Source organism: Canis aureus, chromosome 3, assembly GCF_053574225.1.
Source record: "Canis aureus isolate CA01 chromosome 3, VMU_Caureus_v.1.0, whole genome shotgun sequence".
In the NCBI taxonomy this organism is placed as follows: Eukaryota; Metazoa; Chordata; class Mammalia; order Carnivora; family Canidae; genus Canis; species Canis aureus.
In genome coordinates, this window is record NC_135613.1 from 56,508,292 (window position 1) to 56,531,000 (window position 22,709).

Consider the following 22,709-nt stretch of genomic DNA (forward strand, 5'->3'; position numbering starts at 1 on the left):
ACTTTAAGGCATATTGTCAAATTGTAATGCATCAGTCGATGGGAGGAACTTGGAGGATACCATCTTGATGTTGAGCTGGAACCCTAGGAGGAACACATCCCACTCAGTGGGATGCTCAGTCTTTGCCAGAAGCGTGTCAGTTAATTTCCAGAATGCAAATTTTATTTTATCGATAAATAAAATTTCTTTTTTAAAAAGATTCATTTATTTATTTATTTGACATAGAGAGAGAGTGAGCGCGGACATTGACACAGGGCTCCATCTCACGACCCTGAGATCATGACCTGAGCTGAAATCAAGAGTCACATGCCCAACCGACTGAGCCATCCAAGCGCCCCAACGAATAAAATGTCTTTGAAAAAAAAAAAATCCGCCTGGGGAATGATTTCTGTAAGATATTTCATAATTGATCCTCAGAGCAGTGGTCAGGCAGCAGAGGCAAGAGTGAAACAAGCTGAGGTCAGTGTTGACAGCCCAGAAAGAAGTGACCCCATAGAGAAAGCCCTATGTGATGGGGAAGAAAGGAAGAAGCGAAAGCCCTACACACAGAAAGCCAACACACATTCCCGTGTCCCCTCCCCTGCTCTGGGGCACCTGCACTGCACAGAAGGGCCTGCTGCGTACATAGGGATAGCACCCCTCTTCTCAGCCAGGGCAGAGACAACATCTGGGACATATTTGAGTTAAGTCCAATCTGGAAAGCTGCTCTGGCCGTAAAAACGTGGTAAAAGCCAGTTTGGACTTCAGAGTTCAAATATGTGGGATATAAGGTGGATAAGAAAACCCCTTGTGAGATAAAAGAGGTTTTATTAGGGCCTGGAAGGCTCCCAGAACTCAGAGACAGTCGGGTAATTCTGAGAGCAGTCAGGACACTTGAAAAGTAGGCTTATTTCAAGATCTTATCTAGACCTTGAATACAGAAGAGTCAGCCTGATAAAGTCATCTGCACCTCCTTGGAGGGGTGAGATGGTTTGGAAGAGCTGATCGGGTCTTGGATTTCTTTACCAGTCTGATGAACCCAGACTCTCCAAAGTCCTTCCCTGGGATCATGGGTTTGTTTTGGTTTTGGGGGTTTTTTTTGTTTGTTTGTTTTTACCATACATAATTTACTGGGTTTGAGGCAGTTTTATCTTAAAACCACAAAAATGTAAAGCAGCTTATAATAGATCCCTCTAGTAAACAACCACCAAGGGACAGAAACACTTGTCTCTGGAAGAAGCAAGTCTCGCCATTATTTGGGTTTCAGTTAAACCCAGGCCATAAATATTTGGCCCAAAGTTGCCTTGTTAGGCTCTACTATAAAGATTACGCAAACAGTACTTTCGATAAATACCTAATGTGTTCCTCGACAGGAGATGATCACAGCAGACAGGAAAGTTTTCTCCTAAGCTTCTCTGACTCAGATGGACACTGCTCGGGCACCAGGCAAATGCACCACTGGGGAGGGATGGGAATAAGCTGTAGAGAGCCCACCCAAAGCCCTCTGGTACAGAATATTCAGAAGCCTTACGGAAATCGCACAACTTATAAGTCCATCAATCCTGAGCTGATTAAGTCACAGTAGACCCAAATTATAGGATGCTATACACCCCAGAAAATAACTACATACTTCTCTACATACAGAATGGAAACCCACGCACAAACCCGACACATACCATTAACCCTTTAAAAAGCAAGTTGCGAAAACCCTGTTTATAATGTGATTCTATTTTGTGTAGAGTGCATATTTTTGATCACCTGGTTATCAAGATTACCTCTAGAGGACAGGGCTGGGTACTGGATTTTCACTGTTTCCTGTATGTACTTCTATATCAATTTTTGTTTTACAGTGAGCATACACTATTTTTATAACTTAAAAATATCCACTAGGACACCTGGGTGGCTCAGGGGTTGAGCCTTCAGCTCAGGTCATGATCCCAGGATTCAGGATCAAGTCCCACATCGGGCTCCCCACAGGGAGCCTGCTTCTCCCTCTGCCTGTGTCTCTGCCTCTCTGTGTCTCTCATGAATAAATAAATAAAATCTTTTTTAAAATACCCACTAAAGATTTTAAAAATCAAAGAAAACAAATGTATGAAGTAGGGGGTAAAAGAGAGTGGGGGGGGGGAAAGACCAAATCATTAAGCATGGTTGTCTTTGAGGAAACTGTTCTCTCTTCTACTTTTTTGCATTTTGCAAATTTTCTAAACTTGTCAACACTTTTACAATGGGAAAATAAACCATTTTGAAAACTGTGGATGCACAAAACCGTGTATATAGTATGCTACTGTTTATACAAAAGGGCTATTTATGTAACTATATACTCTCGTCGCTGGAATGTTATGCAGCAAACTAGTGACAGACACGGACTCTTTAGAGAGAAACTAAGTCATGGGGTACAGCAGTGAAGCCCGATTGTTCTTTTTCTTTTGAATTTTGTAACATGTACCTTCTGTCACCCCTTGTAAAAGGCTAAAACTTTTCAAAATTAAAACTACTATTTTAAAAAATAATAAAATCTAAAAAACTATTCTATCACCTTGCTAAGTTTGTTTTGAATGTCCTGTGTTCACAGAAGCTTTATGAGGCAATTCTTTTCAAGGGAAAGTAATGTTTGCTGATTGTTGTTTGCTCGTCGTGAGGACTTCCACATATGCCATCTCGCCTTGTGACCTCAGAAAAGGATTTTTGGAGTAGATAAGGAGACTCCAGCTCAGAGGAATTCGGTGGCTTGCCTGAGGTCACAGAGCAAAGCAGATCTGCTCCAGGGTTCAGATTCTGCCCTGAGGACGTGGGGGTGGTCAACCTGTGACACCTCTTGACCTTTGACTCAACCTTTATCTTCTCTCATACTTAAAACGTAAATATGGATCATTAGTGCTAATGTGCTTCTGTTATTTGAACACAATCCTCTGATTCTGGGGGAGAATAAAGCAACTGCTGTTGGGGCTGTGCATGTTTATCCTGGTGTCAATGCAATCACGTCCAACTGTCTTGTCCATTCATCTGTCCGTTGTCTCTCTGAGCACAGTGCCTTTGGAGGCAGCCAGCTTGACAGAGCTGTGTGTCTTGCAGATTCAACCACGTTGTGTGCTTGCAAATGTCTCAGCCCGGGTGATACTGGCCTTGTCTCTACATACAGAATGGAAACCTCCTTGGAGGGGTGAGATGGTGATTCTCAAAATCATAGTGCTGGGGGCCGCTGAGTGGCTCCGTGGTTGAGCATCTGCCTTTGGCTCAGGCTGTGACCCTGGGGTCCTGGGATTGAGTCCCACATTGGGCTCCCCTGCTTCTCCCTCTGCCTGTGTCTCTGCCTCTCTCTCTGCATCTCTCATGAATAAATAAAGAAAATCTTTCTTAAAAAATTCATAGTGCTGACTTATTAAGCCAGTCTTATATGCTGCTGCTTAGTCGTACCTCAAAAACCCTTGGGCCTTACCAAAGCCACTCTCTGGTACCCCTCTCTAGCCAAAGGCACTGTGGAGGCCAAGAAAAATTAAGGCCATTCCACCTAAAGTTTAGCATTAGCACAAGTACAGCCATCTTAGGCCCCTGTGAATAAGAGCTAAACTTTACTGCAGAATGTCCTCAATGTCCTTGGCAGGGAATCCCATATCAGAAAGACAACAGAGCCCACACCCGTGGTAGAAAGTCCCATATTAGAATGAGAACAGAGCTCAAGGCCCTTAAGCCCCATATCAGAATGTAAACAGAACTTGAGAAATTCCTCCACCCCTTCTGAAAATCCCCTAGACCACCCTATAAAAAACCCAGCTGTAACCCACTTTGGGGTCCAAATCCCTGCTCTGCTGTGTCGGGTATACTTGGACCCAAGCTCGAGCTTGCTAATAAACCCTCGTGCGCTTGCATCAGTGTCGGCTCCTTGGTGGTTTCTCAGATTCGCAATCTTGGGCACAACAGGCAGATCTCCAACTTGCTCCATCTCTGGCCCTTTCATGAATGCTTCTGCCTCCCCTGACACACAGCACTACTAATTCCACCTTTGCTTCCTTCCTCACCCATGGCACATCACCTCACCCATGGCAGCTCCATCTCCACCCAGGTCTCCTCTAGGAAAAGCCCTCCAACATGTGCCCAACAGATCAGGGCGTCCTGTGAGTTGAAGGCCCATGTGAGGAGCAACAGCCTAGAAGCTTGGGAAGCAGCTCCTCTTACGGGGCGCAGCTAATGACAACGGGGTGCCAAAACCCATCAAGTAGAAAGTGATTTCCTTCCAATTAGGAAGAAAACTGTCACAAGGAGGTTTGCAATCTCTGTAGACAGATGTCTTACATGGCTCCTTCCTTGTTTTTCTCTTCTGCATCTTCCACAGAACGGAAGCACGGCCTCCAGTTCACTTGCAGGGAGGCAGAGGGCAGGGGCTCAGCTCCTGGCACGTAGAAGGCACTTGCTACACAATTTTGAGTAACTTAATACGTGAATTAATTACATCTGAAATAACTGTCACCTGAGAAGGTCCTAACTGTAAAGCTGCAGGAGAGAGCACAACCGGCCCAGACAGCCAGCTCCACCAGTTCTCAGGGAGGCCCGCCCCTTGGCTGGAGGTCCTCGGGATGCCTTAGCTGGGCCATCACGGCCATCTAGTGGCAGGACACCTACATCACTGGGTTAATGGGTTCCTGGGGGCTGCTTTTTCTGCCGCTGTTACTCTGGAAATACACTCTAGAATCAAACATAGGCAGTGTGGGTACACCTGTTACAGCCTGAGAAAGAGCTTGAAACAAGGTGCGTGGAGTAGAATCTGGGTGGCTCAGTGGTTGAGTCTCTGCCTTTGGCTCAGGTTGTGACCCCAGGGTCCTGGGATCGAGTCCCGCAGGGACCCTGCTTCTCCCTCTGCCTGTGTCTCTGCCTCCTTCTCTGTGTCTCATGAATAAATAAATAAAATCAAGAAAGAGAAAGAAGAAAGAAAAGAAAAGAAAAGAGAAAAAAAGAAAAGAAAAGAAGGAAGGAAGGAAGGAAGGAAGAAAGACAGACACATGGAAACAAGAGAAGGGAGGGACAAGCAGAGGGAAAGTAGTCAGCCTGGGTCTCCTACTTGTCAAAGTTGACGTCCAGCATGCCTGCCTTCTCCTGGCTGATTCGTAACAGTGGTGTGTCCAGCCGCCGAATACAGTCCTTGTCCAGCATTAACGTCCAGTCTTGGAAGGTTTTTCGAACTAGTTCATCGATGGCCTGAACCATCTGTTGATAGGTATGCACACTCTCCTCTCCCGTACCAATGTGGGGCAGGAAGTGAGCGCTGGAAAGACACTGAGGGGGAGGGACAACAGGTGGCCAGAGCCCATGTGCCCCCCACCTCTATGGTCCCGTCTCCCACACCGCACACCCAATCCACAAGCTGTGTGGCTCGCCAGGGAGACCTCCTCTGACCACTCTGGGAACAGGACGGGTTGCACAGCAAAGTGAGAGGAGGAGACCAGGGCACAAGACAAAAGGCGTCAGTGGCACAAAGGGGAGGCACAGGGATTTGGCTCAAGAGAAGGTGTCAAAGAAAGTAAATTATAGGAGGTGAGGATTTAAGCGGGTCGAGGTTGAAAACCAGTATGAACCCTTGGTCCTAGCTCAGCGCTCAGGGAGACACCATATTCTTACCCAGAGCCAATGACATGACAGCCAGCTCCTCAGTAGCCTTAATCTACATTCCCCAAAAGGCCTTTTTGAGGGTTATTCCTGTTTCTGGTCCTTCCAGGACTAGGCGCCCTAAGGCCCCATCCAGGTCTCTGGATTGTGAGGTTATATTCCTCTTCGGGTGGCCCGGTTTCCCTGAGGTGACCCTCCTCCTCCTCCTCCTCCCCACTTTGACAGGAAACACCTCCACTGACCCAGACCACCAGCCACACTGGCCACCGCTGTGCATCCGAAGCCAGGGTCACCTCACCCAATGGCACCTGCCACTCCCCAGAGCCCCACTTAGTCTCCCATCATGGAAAGTCCCTGGGGAAACGCCCTGGACAGCGGGGGGCACTAGAGGGTGGCTACCCTGCCAGCATGTGGCTCAGCCTGCAAACTCCACCTGCTCTCTGAGAACAAGTTTTGGGGACAGCCAGGTGCTCACATTCATGACCCTGTCGATGCGATGCCGCAGGATCCGCATCCAGTGCGCCTGCCCAGAGTACTGGGCCATGTAGGGTTCCAGGTAGGGCCATTTCTTGTTCACCTCACGGTTCACCAGGGCCAGCTCACTATTGAACAGCATGTAGAGATCCACTGCCTTCTTGTCGTAGGTTCGCTTGATAGCCTAAGGAAGGAGAGAAAGAACCTGACAACATGGCCTCGGGTGCGGCTTCCCTCCGGGGACTCATGCTACACCCGGTCCTGGCCCCGTGGAAGGAGGCCTGCTCCCTAGTGATCCGCAAGCAAGGGGAGCAGAAGGAGGACGAGGCTCTTGGGGAAGAGCAGGAATGGGGTTGGAAACAGGAAGCACCGAAGAAGAGGGCGGAGGAGGCAGGGGAAGTAGCGGGGGGCGGGGGCAGGGGGGAGCACCTCCCGCGTGGCGAGCCTGTGGAAGGTGTCCAGCAGCAGCACTCCTTGCTCCACATCTCGGACTAACTCGAAGGCGGAGGTGATCAGGTTCTGAGTCATCACCTCCAGGTCCTTGACTCCAGTGCGAAACCTGCACCATTAAGGAAGCGTGGAGAGGAGCGCACACCCTTGGTCATCCTCTGAGTAAGAATCCTGGGTGCCCCAGACCCAGAGCTCCCTCCGTGCCAGCCACAAAGTGCATCATGTGCATTAATCATTTGCTCCTCAAGACAGCACAGTGAGATGGGTCCTATCACTAGCTTTATTTTTTAGATGAAGAAACAGAGGCTCTAACTGGGGGAATAATTTGCCCAGAATCGCCATCGCCCCCAGTCTGTGGCAGAATGGGGACTCCGGCCCTCAGAGCCTAACGGACCCTGGCTCTGAGCAGTGGCTCCTTCCCTGCACTCTCTCCCGCCTTCCCCATCTCGATCTGTCACCTCCAGGCTCTCCTTTGGACTCTGGCCACTCCTCCTGCGTGGTCTCCACGCCTCCCTCCCCTGCAGCACTAAGCCCCGGGATCCTCACACCTATTGTAGTCTTCATGCCAGGAGGTGTTCTTGACATCCAGGATGCCCCCGCGAACAGCCCGCAGCATCTGCAGGTTCTTATAAAAGATATCCTCAATCTCCAGCAAGTTCCGTGTTATCTGGGGCCCCTGGGCGCCGAAGAAGCAAGGAAGGGGAGCTTGCTTGCCATCTTCCCAGCGAGCAAAATGGTACTGGCAGTCACATACCTGAAACCAAGTCGGTGTGAGGACTCCTGCCCTCTTTTCTGACCTGGTGGGTCCTGAGCTCTCAGGATTGGCTTAAAATGTCTAAAGACAGGGGAGGACCCGCCAGGTGCCAGGTGCTGCTGAGGTGAGTTTTGGCCACAGAATGAGCTATGAGATACCAGGGTTGTGATAACAGATGACAGTCTGACAGAACAGGACGGTGGCAGCGGCTCACACAGCCACACAGAAAGAGCTACAGTGGAGAAGCTCCCTGCTGACCCTCTGCCCCTCTCTCCCAGCCCCTGGCCAGGGTCTGGAGCCTGCTGTGACACCCCCCACCCCTCACGACGGTCTGCCCACCTCAATGAGGTCCTTGCAGCGCTGCACAAAGGCATCCACCTGGGCAAATATGCTGGTCTGGTCCAGCACCCAGCCCCGACTGGAGAACCTGTGTTCGGAGAAAAATGGACCAAATCACAAGTTGGGGCACGACATATCAACCTGCCTGTGGGAAGCTAGAATCCAGAGTCCTGGGTTTGGGGGGCCTTAGGGAAGGAGACCCCAAGAGGCAGTTCTCCTGAAGAGCCGAGGCAAGAAAGGCAAGATGAGAAGAACCAGAGAGGAGATAAAGCACCTCTGGTCTAGAAGGTTTATACATGATGGAATTTCAGACTTCCAGGCCAAGAGTGGAAGAATAAACCAGAAAGGATTCTTGGAATCAGGGTAGAGAGGTTATGAGACTAAGGAGAACCAGGGTCCAGGGGCTAGAAGATCTGCATCCAGAGAGAAGACTGGGATCTGTAGGCTTTTAAAAAGTGCAAGTGAGAGGAGTCCCATCTACAGTCATTAGGAATGGCAGGGGTAACAGATGGGATGGTGGGGGACACGCGTCGTACTGGGTATGCATCTGCACAGCCCGTAGGTAGTGATCTTTCCAGGCCTGACAGCAGGCGATGCAGCCCTGGAGCTCCTCCTTGCTAGAAGTGACGTGGCCCTCAAAGATGCGGTCCAGGGAGATGGCATGGCAGCACAAGCGGATGATCTCATTGCTCATCTGCAGAAGGGGCCAATGGCCTCCAGTCACAGCCCAAATCTCCGACCCCGCCTCGGGTCTCAGCCTCCCAGTCTTGACCTGGCTCCCCACACCTACCTGACACGGGCCTTTGCTGCCGGCTGTCGGCAACCCCGTGAGGGTCTACCCATACTGTCCCCAGCTCAGCTCACCTCCCAGTGAGCGCTCAGCTCAGGGACCCACCTCGGTCACCTCAGATGACATTCGGGCCCTGTGCCTCAAAAGCTGGCTCTCCTTCCCAAATCTGCGTCTCACTCCCTGCAATTTCCACCTTGGGAAATGAGCAGAAGGGAGTCGTCCCCTCCTGCATGGCTCAGCCTGGGGTCTGTCCCCACTGCGCTCTACTGCCTCGCCTTCTCAAAGGCCCTCTTCCCACCTTGGCTACTTCTATCTGGAAGCAAGCTGTCCGGCCCAGGCCCCAACCCAGAGCACAGAGCACGCTGGGGGATGAAGAAGCAGGCAGAGAAGTCCGGGAGCCCTGCCTGACCCCCCCAGGCCACTCCTCAGTGCCTTTCAGCACATATGTCCCCCTGAACGCCTCCCTGTCCTTCAGCAGATCAGAGCTGCCCTTTGCCCCGGCCCCACAGACACGCACCTTTCGGAAGAGAGAGGTCAGTCTCTCCCGAGTGTTGTAGTGGGGAGAGTTGACCCAGATGATGCGGATGAGACTAATCAACTTGGGGAGCTTACTGGAGATGTCCTTAGGCCGCATGTAGGCCAATTCCTGGTAGGGCTCCTTCAGGATTGACAAAAACGTCAGGTTGGATTGTGCTTGACGGGAGCCATCCTGGCAACGAAGAAATGCTGGCAATGGACTTGTCCATTGGAAAGAACTGGTTCAAAGCAAGCACTGCTTACCCCTCTGGAAGCCTGGCCTGACCTGCCCCTCTCAAAACCTAATACCAAGCATCTCAGGCCTCCACAGACCCTGGGGACCCCACCTATCTGCTCTCATTCTTGTTCTAGTTCCAACCAGTGTCCTGTCTCTTCTTATGATGAGTCTCAACCCCCCGCCCCACTAGACTGAGAGTCCCCAAGCTCAGGCTTGTGTCCACTCCTCCAGTTTCTCCAGCTGAATTCAGAACCCGGCACAAGGTAGGTGCTCAACAGCTATTGATCAGCTGATGGAACAGCCCTCCCATCCACCCCTGGTTTCACCCCATGCCTTTGGCCACCCTGTTCTCAACCAGGCTTCTAGACGTCTCCACCTCACTGAAGCTGTTTCCTTACCATCTAGCTCAAAATCCTGCCTGGGAGGAGAAATCCTCCATGTCTAAACTCCACAGGTCACTGCAGCCTTCTCTGTGATCCCAATGTTAACATAATCAGCTTGCCATACTTTATACCAAATTTATTTTTTATGTGTTCATCTTGGCAATTCTCTTGGTTGGACCCTATGGGTTCCTCTTTGACCCCATGCCATCTGGTGATCCTGTTTTGTGTAAGCCTGGTTTTCTGAGCTAGACTGCAGAGGTTGGGCTCATGGAGGTTGGACTCCATGTGTATTTGTCGATGAACTGAGGTCTCCCTAACAAAACTATGAGCTCCTTGGGACCCTGTGTTCTACTACTTTTGTACTCTTACCCCAAGTGCAAGTCCAAACATTAGGATCTATCTTTGCTGTTGAGGATTACGCTGGCTCCCTCTTATTAGCACCTGACTAACTACTGTCCCAACCACCATCCATTCTCTGCTAAGCCTCCATCCTTTGGTCCACTCACAAACCTGGATCTGCTGGGCCAGTTTCATAAAAGGTGCCAAGTAGGATGACTTGGCGAGGCGCAGGATGGATTCAATGTGCTTCACTCCCTGCTTCACCAGCTGTTTACTGATGCCAGACAAGTCCATGCATCGATTGTGCCAGAACTCAATCTCCTCCAAAGGACCTAAATTTTCTCCTGTCTCCACAGACTCCTGGGCACTGAGCACCTCCTTTATCTGCCGGGTCCAGTGTATCATGGAGGCTGCAGGGGAGAGTACAAAACCTCTTGCACTTCTTTATGCTGCTTCCCGGTTGTATCCTTTCCTCTGTCACCTATGTAGCCCTCTTAACTCAGCTCTTTTCTCAGCATCTAGCCCTCCCCTCTCCCCCAACACACTGGCAACACCAGCCACTCACTCTCCAGCCGCTGTACCAGCTCTTTGTCCCTAACCACCACCTCGGGTGCCATGTTCATGGCCTCTGCAGGAATGTAGAGAACGGTGTGACCCTCCAGTTTATACCGAGTATCTGAGGAAAAGAACAGACCATGGAAGTTCACAGAAGGGAGAGAGTTTGTGCCACCCTGGTTCCAATCATGATTGATGATCTAGTATGGTGGATTTCAGGAGAACAGGCAAAAGAAACTATGACTCATTGTCTGGTCTGGGCAACCTTTCACAGCAGAAAACTGTATCTGTATTGGAAGGCAAGTTCTGTGCCCTGATATGCTCCACATAAAGGTACCCATTCCATGCCAGGCTGTATTCAGGATGAGTCTCCCACCTGCCTTATTTGCTCTACTGTCAGTGCAGCACCAGAGAGAAACGAGGCACCCAAGTCTTCCTGCTCACCTGTCAGGCAGGCCAAGAATCTATGCAGATGAGAAGCAAAATGATTTCGAATACTCTCAGGCCAGGTTGTGTTTGTAAAGATCTGAGGTGCAAAGACACCACTGAGCAGCCGAAGCAGGGCCGGGATGTAGGAACCACGCATGGTCCCAAACTGCACGGTTGCCTCAAAGTTCTCCGTGGTGATGGGAACTGGTGTGCAGCGAATGAAGTAGACAATCTGGTTCTGGGGCTGCATGAAAAGACAGGGGACCAGAGATCAGTCTCCAGACCCAGCACAATACCCAGCAGAATCTGAGGCATCTGTCAGGAAAGAACTCTGGCTGAGTTCTTTGCCACATTCCTTTGGGGTATCCTGATCCTTCACCAAATGTGTTGCAAGGTGCCTCCTATTTCTTTCAGGGACATAATAACGGAGTCTGTACCCAAAACTGTGGGAAGGAAATGCAGAGAGTAGGCCTGCAGGTAGGGACTGTGTACTCTGTCCAACTTGGCTCCAGAACCAACACAGTTAACTAGAACATATTAGATGCTCAATAAAAGCTGGATGGATGGATGGAAGGAAAAGGATAGAACGGAGGAAGCCTTTGAGCTATAGGATAAGTGGGGAGGAGAAAGAATGGAAGTAAGAGGCAACTGTCCAGGGTCTCCCGTTTCAGTTGTGTACGCCTGGTCCCCAAATTTTCATGTACCCTTCAATTCTGTTCATGGTGAGTTTCTGTGGCTGTTGTTGTTTACATCCAGAAATGTATGACCCTCATGTAGCTACGGCTTTCAAATTTCAAGTTTCTGACTTCTACATGCTGAGAAAAGCCGTTCGTCCCTAAGACCAGATCCACCTTTCATGCGTGCATGCTTTTGTACCCACTCTTTCTTTATAATTTATGTAATTTCAAAAACTGAAAATAAAGCACAAAGAGGAGATTAATAATCATCCATCTTCCCACTACCCAGAATTGAATTTTGGCATTTCGAGTGTATTTTTTTAAAAGCTTCACACTATTATTTTCGTTAAAATGATATACATATGTAATACCATATGATTTTACTCATGTGTGGTATTTAAGAAATAAAACAAACGAGCAAAGGGAAAAAAGAGAGAGAGAGAGAGATAAACCAAGAAACAGACTCTTGGGGCACCTGGCTGGCTCAGTCAGAAGAGTGGATGACAATTGGTCTCAGGGGCATGAGTGCAAGCCCCATGTTGGGTGTAAAGATTACTTATAAAAACGAAATTTTTAGGGGCACCTGGGTGGCTCAGTCAGTTAAGAATCTGCCTTCAGCTTGGGTCGTGATCCCGGGGTCCCAGGATTGAGGCCCCCACATCAGACTCCCTGCTCAATGAGGAGCCTGCTTCCCCCTCTCCCTCTACCTACCACTTCCCCTCATGCTCTCTCTCACTCTGTCAAATTAAATAAAATCTTTTAAAAATAAAATAAAGGAGAAGAATAAATCAAATGAAGCCTCATCATTTAAAAAATAACATACATAGTTTAGTTATAAATAACTGAAGCAATACAGAGTAGTACAGAGATAAAAACTAAACTGTCATCTAAAACTCCACCAGCCAGACATTAATGCTGTTAACACTACAGAAAACATTATTCCAGACATCTTTCTATAGATCGACACGTACAGAACAAATCGATTAAAAGTTATTTCAAAGTAGGATCACACTATTTTTTATTAAAAGTATTAGATTTAATTTCACTTGGATTTCATAGAATAAAAGGACTCTGGTGTGAATAAGATACAGGCACCCCTGAGCTTCAATAAGTATTTCTTCACCTGCGAGAGAGATTTCTTTCTGAAAGACCCCTTTCTAAAGTTATATGAGATTATTAAAAATACTGAGTTTCAGGGGCACCTGAGTGGCTCAGTCTTTTAGCATTCAACCCTTGGTTTCAGCTCAGGTCATGACCTCAGGGTCATGAGATCGAGCCCTGTGTTGAGCTGTATCCTCAGCCACAAATCTGCTTCTCTCCCTCTGCTCCCCACCCCAAACTCGCACTCTCTTAATTAATTAAATATTTTTTAAAACATTGAGGCTCATTTTCCACTACCTTCCAATGTTAAGTCCTAGTGACTCACTGCTTTGAGAAATAAGAACACTAGCACCTCATACCCTCCCTCTTGCTCAGCACTGCTCAGTGTTCATTATACTGTTACGTTTACACTGTCCAGGCTGGTAGCATTTGCATTTCACAGCATAATCATAACACCAGTGGTTATTTAGTATTAGTTTTTATTTAAATGAATTGAATGTTCGTAGAAGCTCTATTCCTGAGTTGTTTACTTGGTTCACTTTTTTCTTTTTTTAAGTGATTTTATTTTTAAGTGATCTCTCCACCCAATGTGGGACTCGAGCTCACAACTCCGAGATGAAGAGTCAAGCGCTCCATCCACTAAGCTAGCCAAGCACCCCTGCCTGTTTGGTTCATTTCTAATGGATAGATATTCCACGGGTGATATTATTTTTGTTTTATAGAGTAGGGTTCTTTCAAGATTGAAAATGACTGCTCATTAGTGGCCTTTGTATTTGACCATCTTGGCTGAGAATAAAATGCTTGGGGCACACGGTCCTCCTGGAGAACTCTGTGAAAGTATTCTGGGTGATTGGAGAAGTCTGCCACCAGCTAATGTCTCCTCCTGCTAGACAATTTGCTTTTTTGACTAGAGCACTAAGTAATTATTTCCCAAATTTTTATTTTGAAAGCAATTTCAACTCCTAGAAAAACTGCAAGAAAAGTGTAAGTGAACAACACACTTGAGTCACTAATCTTGAGTCACTAATTGTTGACATTTTGCCCTATTTGTGCTCAAGTTCACTCTCTTACTCTCTCTCCCTCTCCTGGCTGAGCCATTAGAGAGTGAGCAGTAGACACCATGTGATATTGCACCCTTAAATACTTCAGCATATAGCTCCAAAAAATGAGGATATCCTCCAACATACCCAATCCTGTAAATGCCACACTCAGAAAATTGAACTTCATACAATACACAATACATATTCAGCTTTCCCCAATGGTCCAAATAACATCATTTACAGCTGTTGTTCGCCACCCAGGATCCAGTCTGGGATCACACATAGTCATGTCTCCTCAGTCCCCTTGAATCCTGTACAGTCCCTGAGTCTTTGTCTTTCTTCCATGGCACTGATCTAACAGTCCAGGCCAATCGTTTTCCAAAATGTCCCTTAATTTGGATTAATCTGATTGTTTCCTCGTCATTAGATTCAAGTTGAATATTCTTGGCAGGAAAGCTGCATAAGCGATGCTCCTAAAGAATTAATTTCTTTGGAGTTTACAGCATACCTAAGATGTGTCTTGGCATTAAACATGGTGTAACAGAATTTTTGGGAGAAAGTACATTATTTCAATTCCCAGATTCAGTTCTTTCTGTAGGTCAGGGAAATGCTTTGTATTTTATCTTTACATTTACACTATTTCATTAGTTGGTGCTCTATATTAGATCGCCTTGTCTTATTAACTTTTCTCTAATTATGTTGTCATTGGCTTTCTCTTCCTCGTGCACTGTAATTATCTCAAGCTTCTCTTCTGTGGCAATTCAGATTTGCAGTGATAGCTAGTCAGTTCCTTGCCACTTCTAACCTACGAGTTTTATAGTATGCTGCTTTATTTCCTAAAATATGCTATCTCCCTTTCATCTCTCTCTCTCTCTCTCATGTTGCATTATTTTGTCTCTCTGCATTTTAAAAATTGAATTCATGCTCCTACTAAGTTGTACTAGGACATGATGCTGTTGTGAGGAGTTTCTTTCTGTTCCACATTTTGCCACTTGATGTAAGATGCTTGCAGTTACCATGCAATTTCTTTCCTCACGCTTGAGCAGCTCAGGGAATTCATCCTTTCTGCTCTAACACCCTGTGGGTGACTTCTTGACGTCCCGCTATGAGAGCCCAGTTTCTTCTCCACCACCTCCCCACCAAAGTGAAAGGGAAAGAATTGGGTATTTTATGTTCTATTCACTTTTCTCTAACCTAAGAGAATTGCGTGAGGGGATGGGTAGGTGGTGAAGACTAATTTCAAGCAGTGTAAGATACCTGGGCTCTTTCTCCTTTTTCAGATTTTTGTTACATGTCCAGGTAAGGTTCCCAACTTTCTGGGCATCCACCATTCCTGTGGGGAGGATGGTTTTCTTAACTCGGGGCATAGACCTTTCATTGGTCATCTACTCTTAAAGTTGATTAGATTATGCTCTTTTCCTTCTTTACACTTGGGTGATTTTTTTTCTTCTTCTAGTTTTACTTTTTTGACCATTTTATCAACAGTAGTAATTTTTTTTTAACAGTAGTAATTTTTTAAGGAAGTTTCAATTGGCCATCTTAACCCAAAAGTATACAACTAAGTCCCTGATCTTATTTAGAGTATATTTCAGTATATCAAATAAATTTTCTTCAGCTTCGTTAAGGCATAATTGACAAATAAAGATTGTATATATTTAAGGTGTACAACTTGATGTTTCGGTATCACAATAAAACTAATTAATATATCCAGCATTCCTTTTTTGTGTATGTATGTACAGCGAGAGCACTTAAGATCTACCCTCTTAAAAAAAAAAGATCTACCCTCGTAGCAAATGTCATGGACACCACATAGTAATACTGTATAATAGATACAGTAGATACATGCTGTATAATAGATCTCTAGAACCATTGTCTTGAATAAATGAAACTTGGTACCCTCCCTCGCCCAGTTTTATTGAGCTATAATTGACCTGTAACACTGTGTTAATTTGGGTGTACAACATGATTTATGTATTTATTGCAAAGTGATTGCCACAATAAGTGTAGTTAATATGCATCACCTCACACAGTTACAATTTTTTTCTGTCTCATCAGTGAGAACTTTTTTAACCTTAGCAACTTTCAAATACACAAGGCAATATTAACTAGTCACCATTTGTACATTATACCTCCAGAACTTATTTATCTTAAGACTGAAGTTTGTACCTTTTGCCAACCTTCACTCATTTTCCCTACCTCACTCTAGCAACCCCCAATCTGTTGTCTACTTCTATGAGTTAGCATGGGGTTTTTTTTCCCCCTAGATTCCACATATAAGTGAGATCATACAGTATTTGTCGTTGTTTGACTTATTTCACCTAGTATAACGCCCTCAGGGTCCATCCAAGTTGTTGCAAATGGCAGGACTCTTCTTTCTCATTGCTGAATAATATTCCACTGTGTGTATATAGAATTTTATCCATTCATCCACAGATGGACACTTAGGCTGTGCCCATACCTTGGCTATTGTAAGTAATGCTGCAATGAACATGGAGTATGGATAGATTTTTGAGACAGTGATTCCAGTTCCTTTGGACATATACCCAGAAGCGGACTGCTGGATAATATGATAGTTCTATACCCAGAAGCGGACTGCTGGATCATATGATAGTTCTATTTTTAATTTTTTGAGGAACATCCGTATCGTCTTCCAGAGTGGTGGCCCCAACTTAAATTCCCACCACAGCACATGAGTGTTCCCTTTTCACATCTTCACCAACATTTGTGATCTCTTGTCTTTTTGATGATAGCCATTGTCAAACAGGTGTGAGATGGTATCTCACAGTGATTTTGATTTGTATTTCCCTGATTAGCAATAGGGACAACTTTTTGAAATACCCGTTGGCCGTTTGTATGTCTTCTTTGGAAAAATGTCTCTTCAATACCTCTGATCAATTTTTGATCAGACTGTTGTGTTTTTTGTTTTTTGTTTTTTTGCTATTGAGTTGTTTGAGTTCTTTATATATTTTGGATATTATATATTTTGGGTATTAACCTCTTATCAGATATATGATTTGTACATATTTTCTCCCATTCCTGAGATTGCCTTTCCATTTTGTTGATGGAAGAAACTTTGCTGTGCAGCTTCTTGATCTGATGTAATTTCACTTGCTTAGCTTTGGTTGGTTGCCTTCGCTTTTGGTGTCAGAAACTTTGTGCCCTCTAACATCTCCCTGTTCTCCCCTCCCCTCAGCTAAATATATTTTTTTAAGATTTTATTTATTTAGGGATCCCTGGGTGGTGCAGCATTTTGGCGCCTGCCTTTGGCCCAGGGCGCGATCCTGGAGACCCGGGATCGAATCCCACATCAGGCTCCTGGTGCATGGAGCCTGCTTCTCCCTCTGCCTATGTCTCTGCCTCTCTCTCTCTCTCTGTGACTATCATAAATAAATAAAAATTTAAAAATAATTTTAAAAAAGATTTTATTTATTTATTCATGAGAGACACAGAGAGAGAGAGAGACAGAGACACAGGCAGAGGGAGAAGCAGACTCCATGCAGGGAGCCCAACACGGGACTCAATCCCAGGTCTCCAGGATCAGGCCCCGGGTTGAAGGCGGCGCTAATCCACTGAGCCACCCGGGCTGCCCTAAATAGATTTTCAATGGAAAATTTTGTTTTCTGGGATCCCTGGGTGGCACAGCGGTTTGGCGCCTGCCTTTGGCCCAGGGCACGATCCTCGAGACCCGGGATCAAATCCCACATCGGGCTCCTGGTGCATGGAGCCTGCTTCTCCCTCTGCCTATGTCTCTGCCTCTCTCTATATATATGACTATCATAAGTAAATAAAATTTTTTAAAAAATTTTGTTTTCCCTATTCCCAATTCTATTCACTGAATAATCCATTCTTCCCTACAAATTTTAAATGCAATTTTTATAGAAAATGCTTACATATACGTTTCTGTATTTTGTGTCTTTAATGTTGTGTATGTGATGCGTATTCCTGGCCCAGTACAAGTCTGTTTTATTTTTTAAAATTTATTTTTAAAGTAGGCTACATGCTCAACACAGGCCTTGAACTGATGACCTGAGATGGAGAGATGGGCACCACAACTCTGTTTTAATCTCTATGGTTTAATATGAGATGTTCATATTTATAGCTCTCTTCCAGTACTTTCATCTTCATCATGTTCTTTGTGATTTTCATGGATTTTTCTGGATATATCTTAAAATCTTTACACAAGGGATCTAGGGACTGTGGTACTTTGATTGGAGTTGCATTAAAATGGTGCACTTGTTTAGATGGAACGGTCTTTATAATTAAGATTCCCACCTAGAAACAGGATATGGCTCACTGTGTCGTCAGATCTGACATGGCCCACAGCACAGTCATTTTCTTTCATAGAAATCCTACACATTTTTGCAAATTTTTGTTCCTTTTATGAATGAGATCTTTTTTTTTTCTTCCATGAGGTCTTATAGCTGACTACTGCTCATGTGCAGGAAAAAGTTACAGTCTGTTTTTGCTTTTGTTTAATCTGGAACATTTCACAAATTGTGTCACTGCACAGGGCCATGCTCATGTTATCATTTCAATTTTTGATGGGCACTGCCAATAAAAGCAAAGCAAAAGCCTTTCTCTTTTCCAACATTTTATTTTAAAAATTTCAAATATGTAGAAAAGTTACAAGAATTTTACAATAATGATCTGTACACGCCCCGCCCAGATGCTACTCTATACCCGTCTTTTAACTGTCTCCCTACCCGTGGTTTACTCTTCACTGATGTATCTTCCACATTGCTGAAATAGTTATCTACCTACCCATGAAGGCCTTCGCTAGTTCCCTCTGGGACAGAAGCCAAATTGTATAAGCATAACACACAAGGCCCTCCACAAGCTGAGCCCTGCCTACCTTTCCACTATCACTTCCCAAAGCTCTTCTCCACACATAGAGTGTTCTTAACCGGAACAGCTCTTACCCAGACTCAGTGAAATCCTATTTACCTTTCATCTCCACCTGAAATATCACCTGCATCGCCAAGCCTTGCCAGGCCTCTACTGGCTCTATTAGTTGTCCCTATAAAGCACTTATGAAGCTCTGCCCATGGCATCATAATATTTGTAAATTTTCTGCATATGCCTGTCTTCCCCACTAGACCATGAAATCACCAAAAGCAACACCCCACCGCATTCCTCTCTGTATTCCACCGCCAAGCAGGGTTCCTGACACAGCATGAGGCTCAAGACCTTGGGTCTAGCAGATAAGACTCAAAGACACTGAGATGCACAGAACTCTCGGCTCCCTGGCAAGAGCGCCTTGGAGTCTGGACAGCAGAGTACCCACCTGTACTGGCATACTCAGTTCTAGCTTCAGCCCTGCATAGGGGTCGATGAAGATGGTGAGGACGAGCTCTGAAGGGTCCCGGGCAAAGTGTTCCAGAACGGCATCATGCTCTGCTGTCCATACGGCATCCACTAGACCTGTCAGCACGGCTCGGGACAGGAAAAGGGGCTTCTACAGAAGGAGAGCAGAGAGCCAAAGCAGGTATGGCTATTAGGATGAGGCCTTTCTCCTGAGTACACTTGAAGACAAGGAGGATGAGAAGCCACACGGATCCAGAATGGTGAAGACAAGGCTAAGGATGAATTGAATGATAGGTTTCAAGCTTCTGAAGAAACAAGACAATAAGATTCCCTTGCTTCTACAAGTAAAACTAGAATAGATCACTGGATGAAAAGTGCAAGACATTATCTTCTCAAGATCTCTCCTTTATACCTATGGTTGTAAAAATGCATCGTCAAGCAATCCTCAACCTCGAAGTCAAACTAAATCAAGAGAACCCATAGGATATTAGCCTGAAGCAAGCAACCAGGAGCAAAGATGGCAAGCCAGAAAAAAAGGGATAAGGCTGCAGCCTCCTGGGACACAGAAGTAATAGGAGATATCCAGTAAAAGCTGATTAGGAGGTAAAAAAGAAAAAAAAAAAGTAAAAGCCAGAGAGGAAGAAGGGAGAGGAAAAGACAAAACTGAGAAACACCAAAGAATATATAACTTAGATGAAAACACTGTAACTGGTGATCAGAAAAAATATCATCTGTAGAACTCCACTAAATAATTCAGGAAACTTAGGGCATCTAGCTAGCTCAGTCAGAGGAGTGTGCGACTCTTGATCTCAGGGTAGTGAGTTCAAGCCCCACGATAAGTCTGTACAGATTACTAGAGAAAATAAAAAAGCTATGGGGCACCTGGGTAGCTCAGGGGTTGAGCCTCTGCCTTCGGCTCAAGGCATGATCCCGGGGTCCTGGCATTGAGTCCCACATCGGGCTCTCCACAGGGAGCCTCTTTCTCCCTCTGCCTATGTCTCTGCCTCTGTGTGTGTGTGTGTGTCTCATGAATAAATAAATCAGATCTTAAAAATAAATAAAGTTAAAATTAAAAAGCTGTAAATATTTAAGGAAACTAGAAGACATGAAGATGAACACAGAGAGCCACCCTGTCCTTCTCCCTGTTCTCCTGCAGGATGAGAAGTCTCTTTCACTTATAGTTTCCAAGCCGAGAAAGCCAGGTGCTCTAAAATTTCCCCTATATAAAGATGTAGATGAACCTATGAGGAAAACATAGCAACCCCAGGAAATGCATGAAAAAAAGGACAGGAGTGGACATGTCACATCATAGAAAATGGAAAGTGAAAATATGAAGAAATGTTCAATTTCACTTGAAATCAAGGAAATACAAATTAAAATAGCCAAGCTATAGCGTGTATTACTATGCTGCTAACACCTAGGTCTGGAAAGCGCTTGTTGCCAGGGTGTGGCCACAATGTGCAATTCATTTGATAAAGAGTCGGGTGTCACAAACTAAGCTTGTCCTAGTTTGACTCAAGGTGGGGAGACAAGGAAGGGAAAGCTAAGAGACCTGCCCCTCACTTAAAGCCCTCTTCTCCTGGGGACAGAGGCTGGGGGGACAACTGTGCCAGTGGACCGGATTGGCGGTAAGCAGGCTCCCAGCAAAGAGGAGAAGAAAGCAAGTGACAGACCAAAGACAATCCCTCGTGCACCATCTTACAACTAACCCTCTGATGCCCTGGTTGTGGGGGAAGAATGTTGGTATGGGGGGGGAAACCCTAACTTACCACGTCCACCTCCGGCTCCTGTAATTCCTCCTTCTCTACTACGGTTTCCTCCAAGGTTGGTTCTGGGGAGAATAAACATTCCAAAGTGAAGGCGTCCCTTTGAAACTTAAACACAGAGTCACAGTACGACCCAGGGTATCTCCCCAAGAGAAGGGGAGGCAGGTACTCAGACACTCAAGCACACGTGTTCACAGCAGCCGAAAAGTGAAAATAACTCAAGTAACTCAAACAACAAATGACGGGATGAACAAATACCAGTGGAACATTATTCAGCCACAGAAAGGAACGGAGTAGCCACAATGCTACACCATGGATGAGCCTTGAAAACACGACACTGGGGTGCCTGGGGGACTCAGCTGGTGAAGCGTCTGCCTTCAGCTCAGGGCATGATCTCGGGGTCCAGGGATCGAGCCTCGAGTTGGACTCCCTGCTCAGTGGAGAACCTGCTTCTCCCTCTCCCTCTGCAGCTCCCCTGCTTATGCACAAGCTCTAGTTCTCTCTAATAAATAAATTTAAAAATTTTAAAGTTTTTTTCAAATTACAAATATAGAATTACAAACCTGTTCTTCTTCTTTTCTGAATGGGAACTAAGAAACGTTTAAGGAAGCACAGGTTGTTAATACAGACCTTGACGGCATGTCTGCCCTTTTAACCCACCTTTACTAAGAAACATTTCAGGCTCTCCTTAGACCAGCATCTGCTCTAACAAACCACCACAAACTGGGTGGCTTATAAACACCAGTAACTTATTTCTCCCATTTCTGGAAGCTGGAAGTCCTACCTGGGGATGCTGGCCTGGTCACTGAGAGCCACCTTCTGGGTCACAAACTCCTCATGGTGTCCTCACGTGGAAGAACTGGGCAAGGGATCTCTCTGGAACCACTTTCATGAGGCATTTATCCCATCCTCATGACTTAAGCACCTCTCAAAGCACCACCCCCCTACTAATCCCATTCCATTGGGCACTAGGATTTATTTCAATGTATGAATTGGGGGGGGGAGGGAAACACACAAACACCCAGACCATAGCAGGCCCCTCCATCTCCAACGGGACAGGCTGCAATGCCTCCCCAACTCCAAAGCTCACAGGGATTACTGTGTTTCGGGGCTGCTTTGGAGGCCCCGGACCCCTCTGAACCTCTGCTGGGGTTACTTGTCTCCACACCAAACGATAAAAAGGCTTAGAGCTAAGGGACTTGTGGAGTCTTTGTATTTGCTGGTCAGTGCTCTCATTTAGAATCTCCCTCCCTCCCCACACTTGAGGACCCTCCCAGCTGAGCCTCACTGCCTCTCCTGCTCCCTCCCTCTACTCCAGGAAGCCAACCTCTAGGAGCTGGTCTCATTTTCTTTCTTTTTTTTTTTTTTTTAAGATTTTATTTGTTTATTTATTTATTTATCCATGAGAGATACAGAGAGAGAGAGAGAGAGAGGCAGAGACCCAGGCAGAGGGAGAAGCAGGCTCCATGCAGGGAGCCTGACGTGGGACTCTATGCCAGGTCTCCAGGATCACACCCTGGGCTGAAGGCAGCGCTAAACCACTGAGCCACCCAGGCTGCCCTGGTCTCATTTTCGATGCTTGCTTCCAAGAGAACTCAAGAGAAAATCTGGGTCCTAGGTACCTAGGTACCCTGCATGCCCTGGACCCTTCTTCCCCACCCATGTCTAATCTCCACTATTAATATGAAAAGGGGACTCCATTTTCTCTCCATCTTGACAGGCTGCCAGCTGTGTAAAGAAGCCCCATGGAAAAGAGGAGGGCTATACTTAGTTCAGAGTCATAGCTCCACTGGCCAGGGCTCGAAGGGGGACAGCCCCGTGACAGCCGCAGGGACCAGAACCCTTCAGAACCCTGCTGACCCACAGGGAAGGAGGCCCTCAGATCAAAGCCATGGGAGGCAGCCTCTTTAAACTCTTTTCTCCCTCCATGCAGATATCAGGCTGCTTTTCTCGTGGCCCTGAACCTGAACCCCC

General features: G+C 46.2%; 1 protein-coding gene across 3 annotated transcripts in view; it reads right to left on the bottom strand.

Moving 5' to 3' along the window:
* Window positions 1-22,709, bottom strand: part of DNAH2 (dynein axonemal heavy chain 2) — an 87,907-nt gene that overhangs the window by 62,867 nt on the left and 2,331 nt on the right. For 2 of the 3 annotated variants that reach the window (XR_013376620.1, XM_077892767.1), the window contains exons 3-14: window positions 20,739-20,800; window positions 18,950-19,120; window positions 10,863-11,091; window positions 10,429-10,539; window positions 10,035-10,273; window positions 8,905-9,096; window positions 8,134-8,291; window positions 7,598-7,685; window positions 7,053-7,258; window positions 6,484-6,613; window positions 6,056-6,238; window positions 5,036-5,250 (exon numbers count right to left, since the gene is read on the bottom strand). Coding sequence is in view for 2 of the 3 variants with exons in the window: in XM_077892767.1 (XP_077748893.1) it covers window positions 5,036-5,250; window positions 6,056-6,238; window positions 6,484-6,613; window positions 7,053-7,258; window positions 7,598-7,685; window positions 8,134-8,291; window positions 8,905-9,096; window positions 10,035-10,273; window positions 10,429-10,539; window positions 10,863-11,091; window positions 18,950-19,120; window positions 20,739-20,800 (1,984 nt within the window). In the remaining variant the exon portion in view is untranslated. The remainder of the gene's footprint in view (window positions 1-5,035; window positions 5,251-6,055; window positions 6,239-6,483; window positions 6,614-7,052; window positions 7,259-7,597; window positions 7,686-8,133; window positions 8,292-8,904; window positions 9,097-10,034; window positions 10,274-10,428; window positions 10,540-10,862; window positions 11,092-18,949; window positions 19,121-20,738; window positions 20,801-22,709) is intronic. The other variant, XM_077892768.1, reaches the window with a different exon arrangement.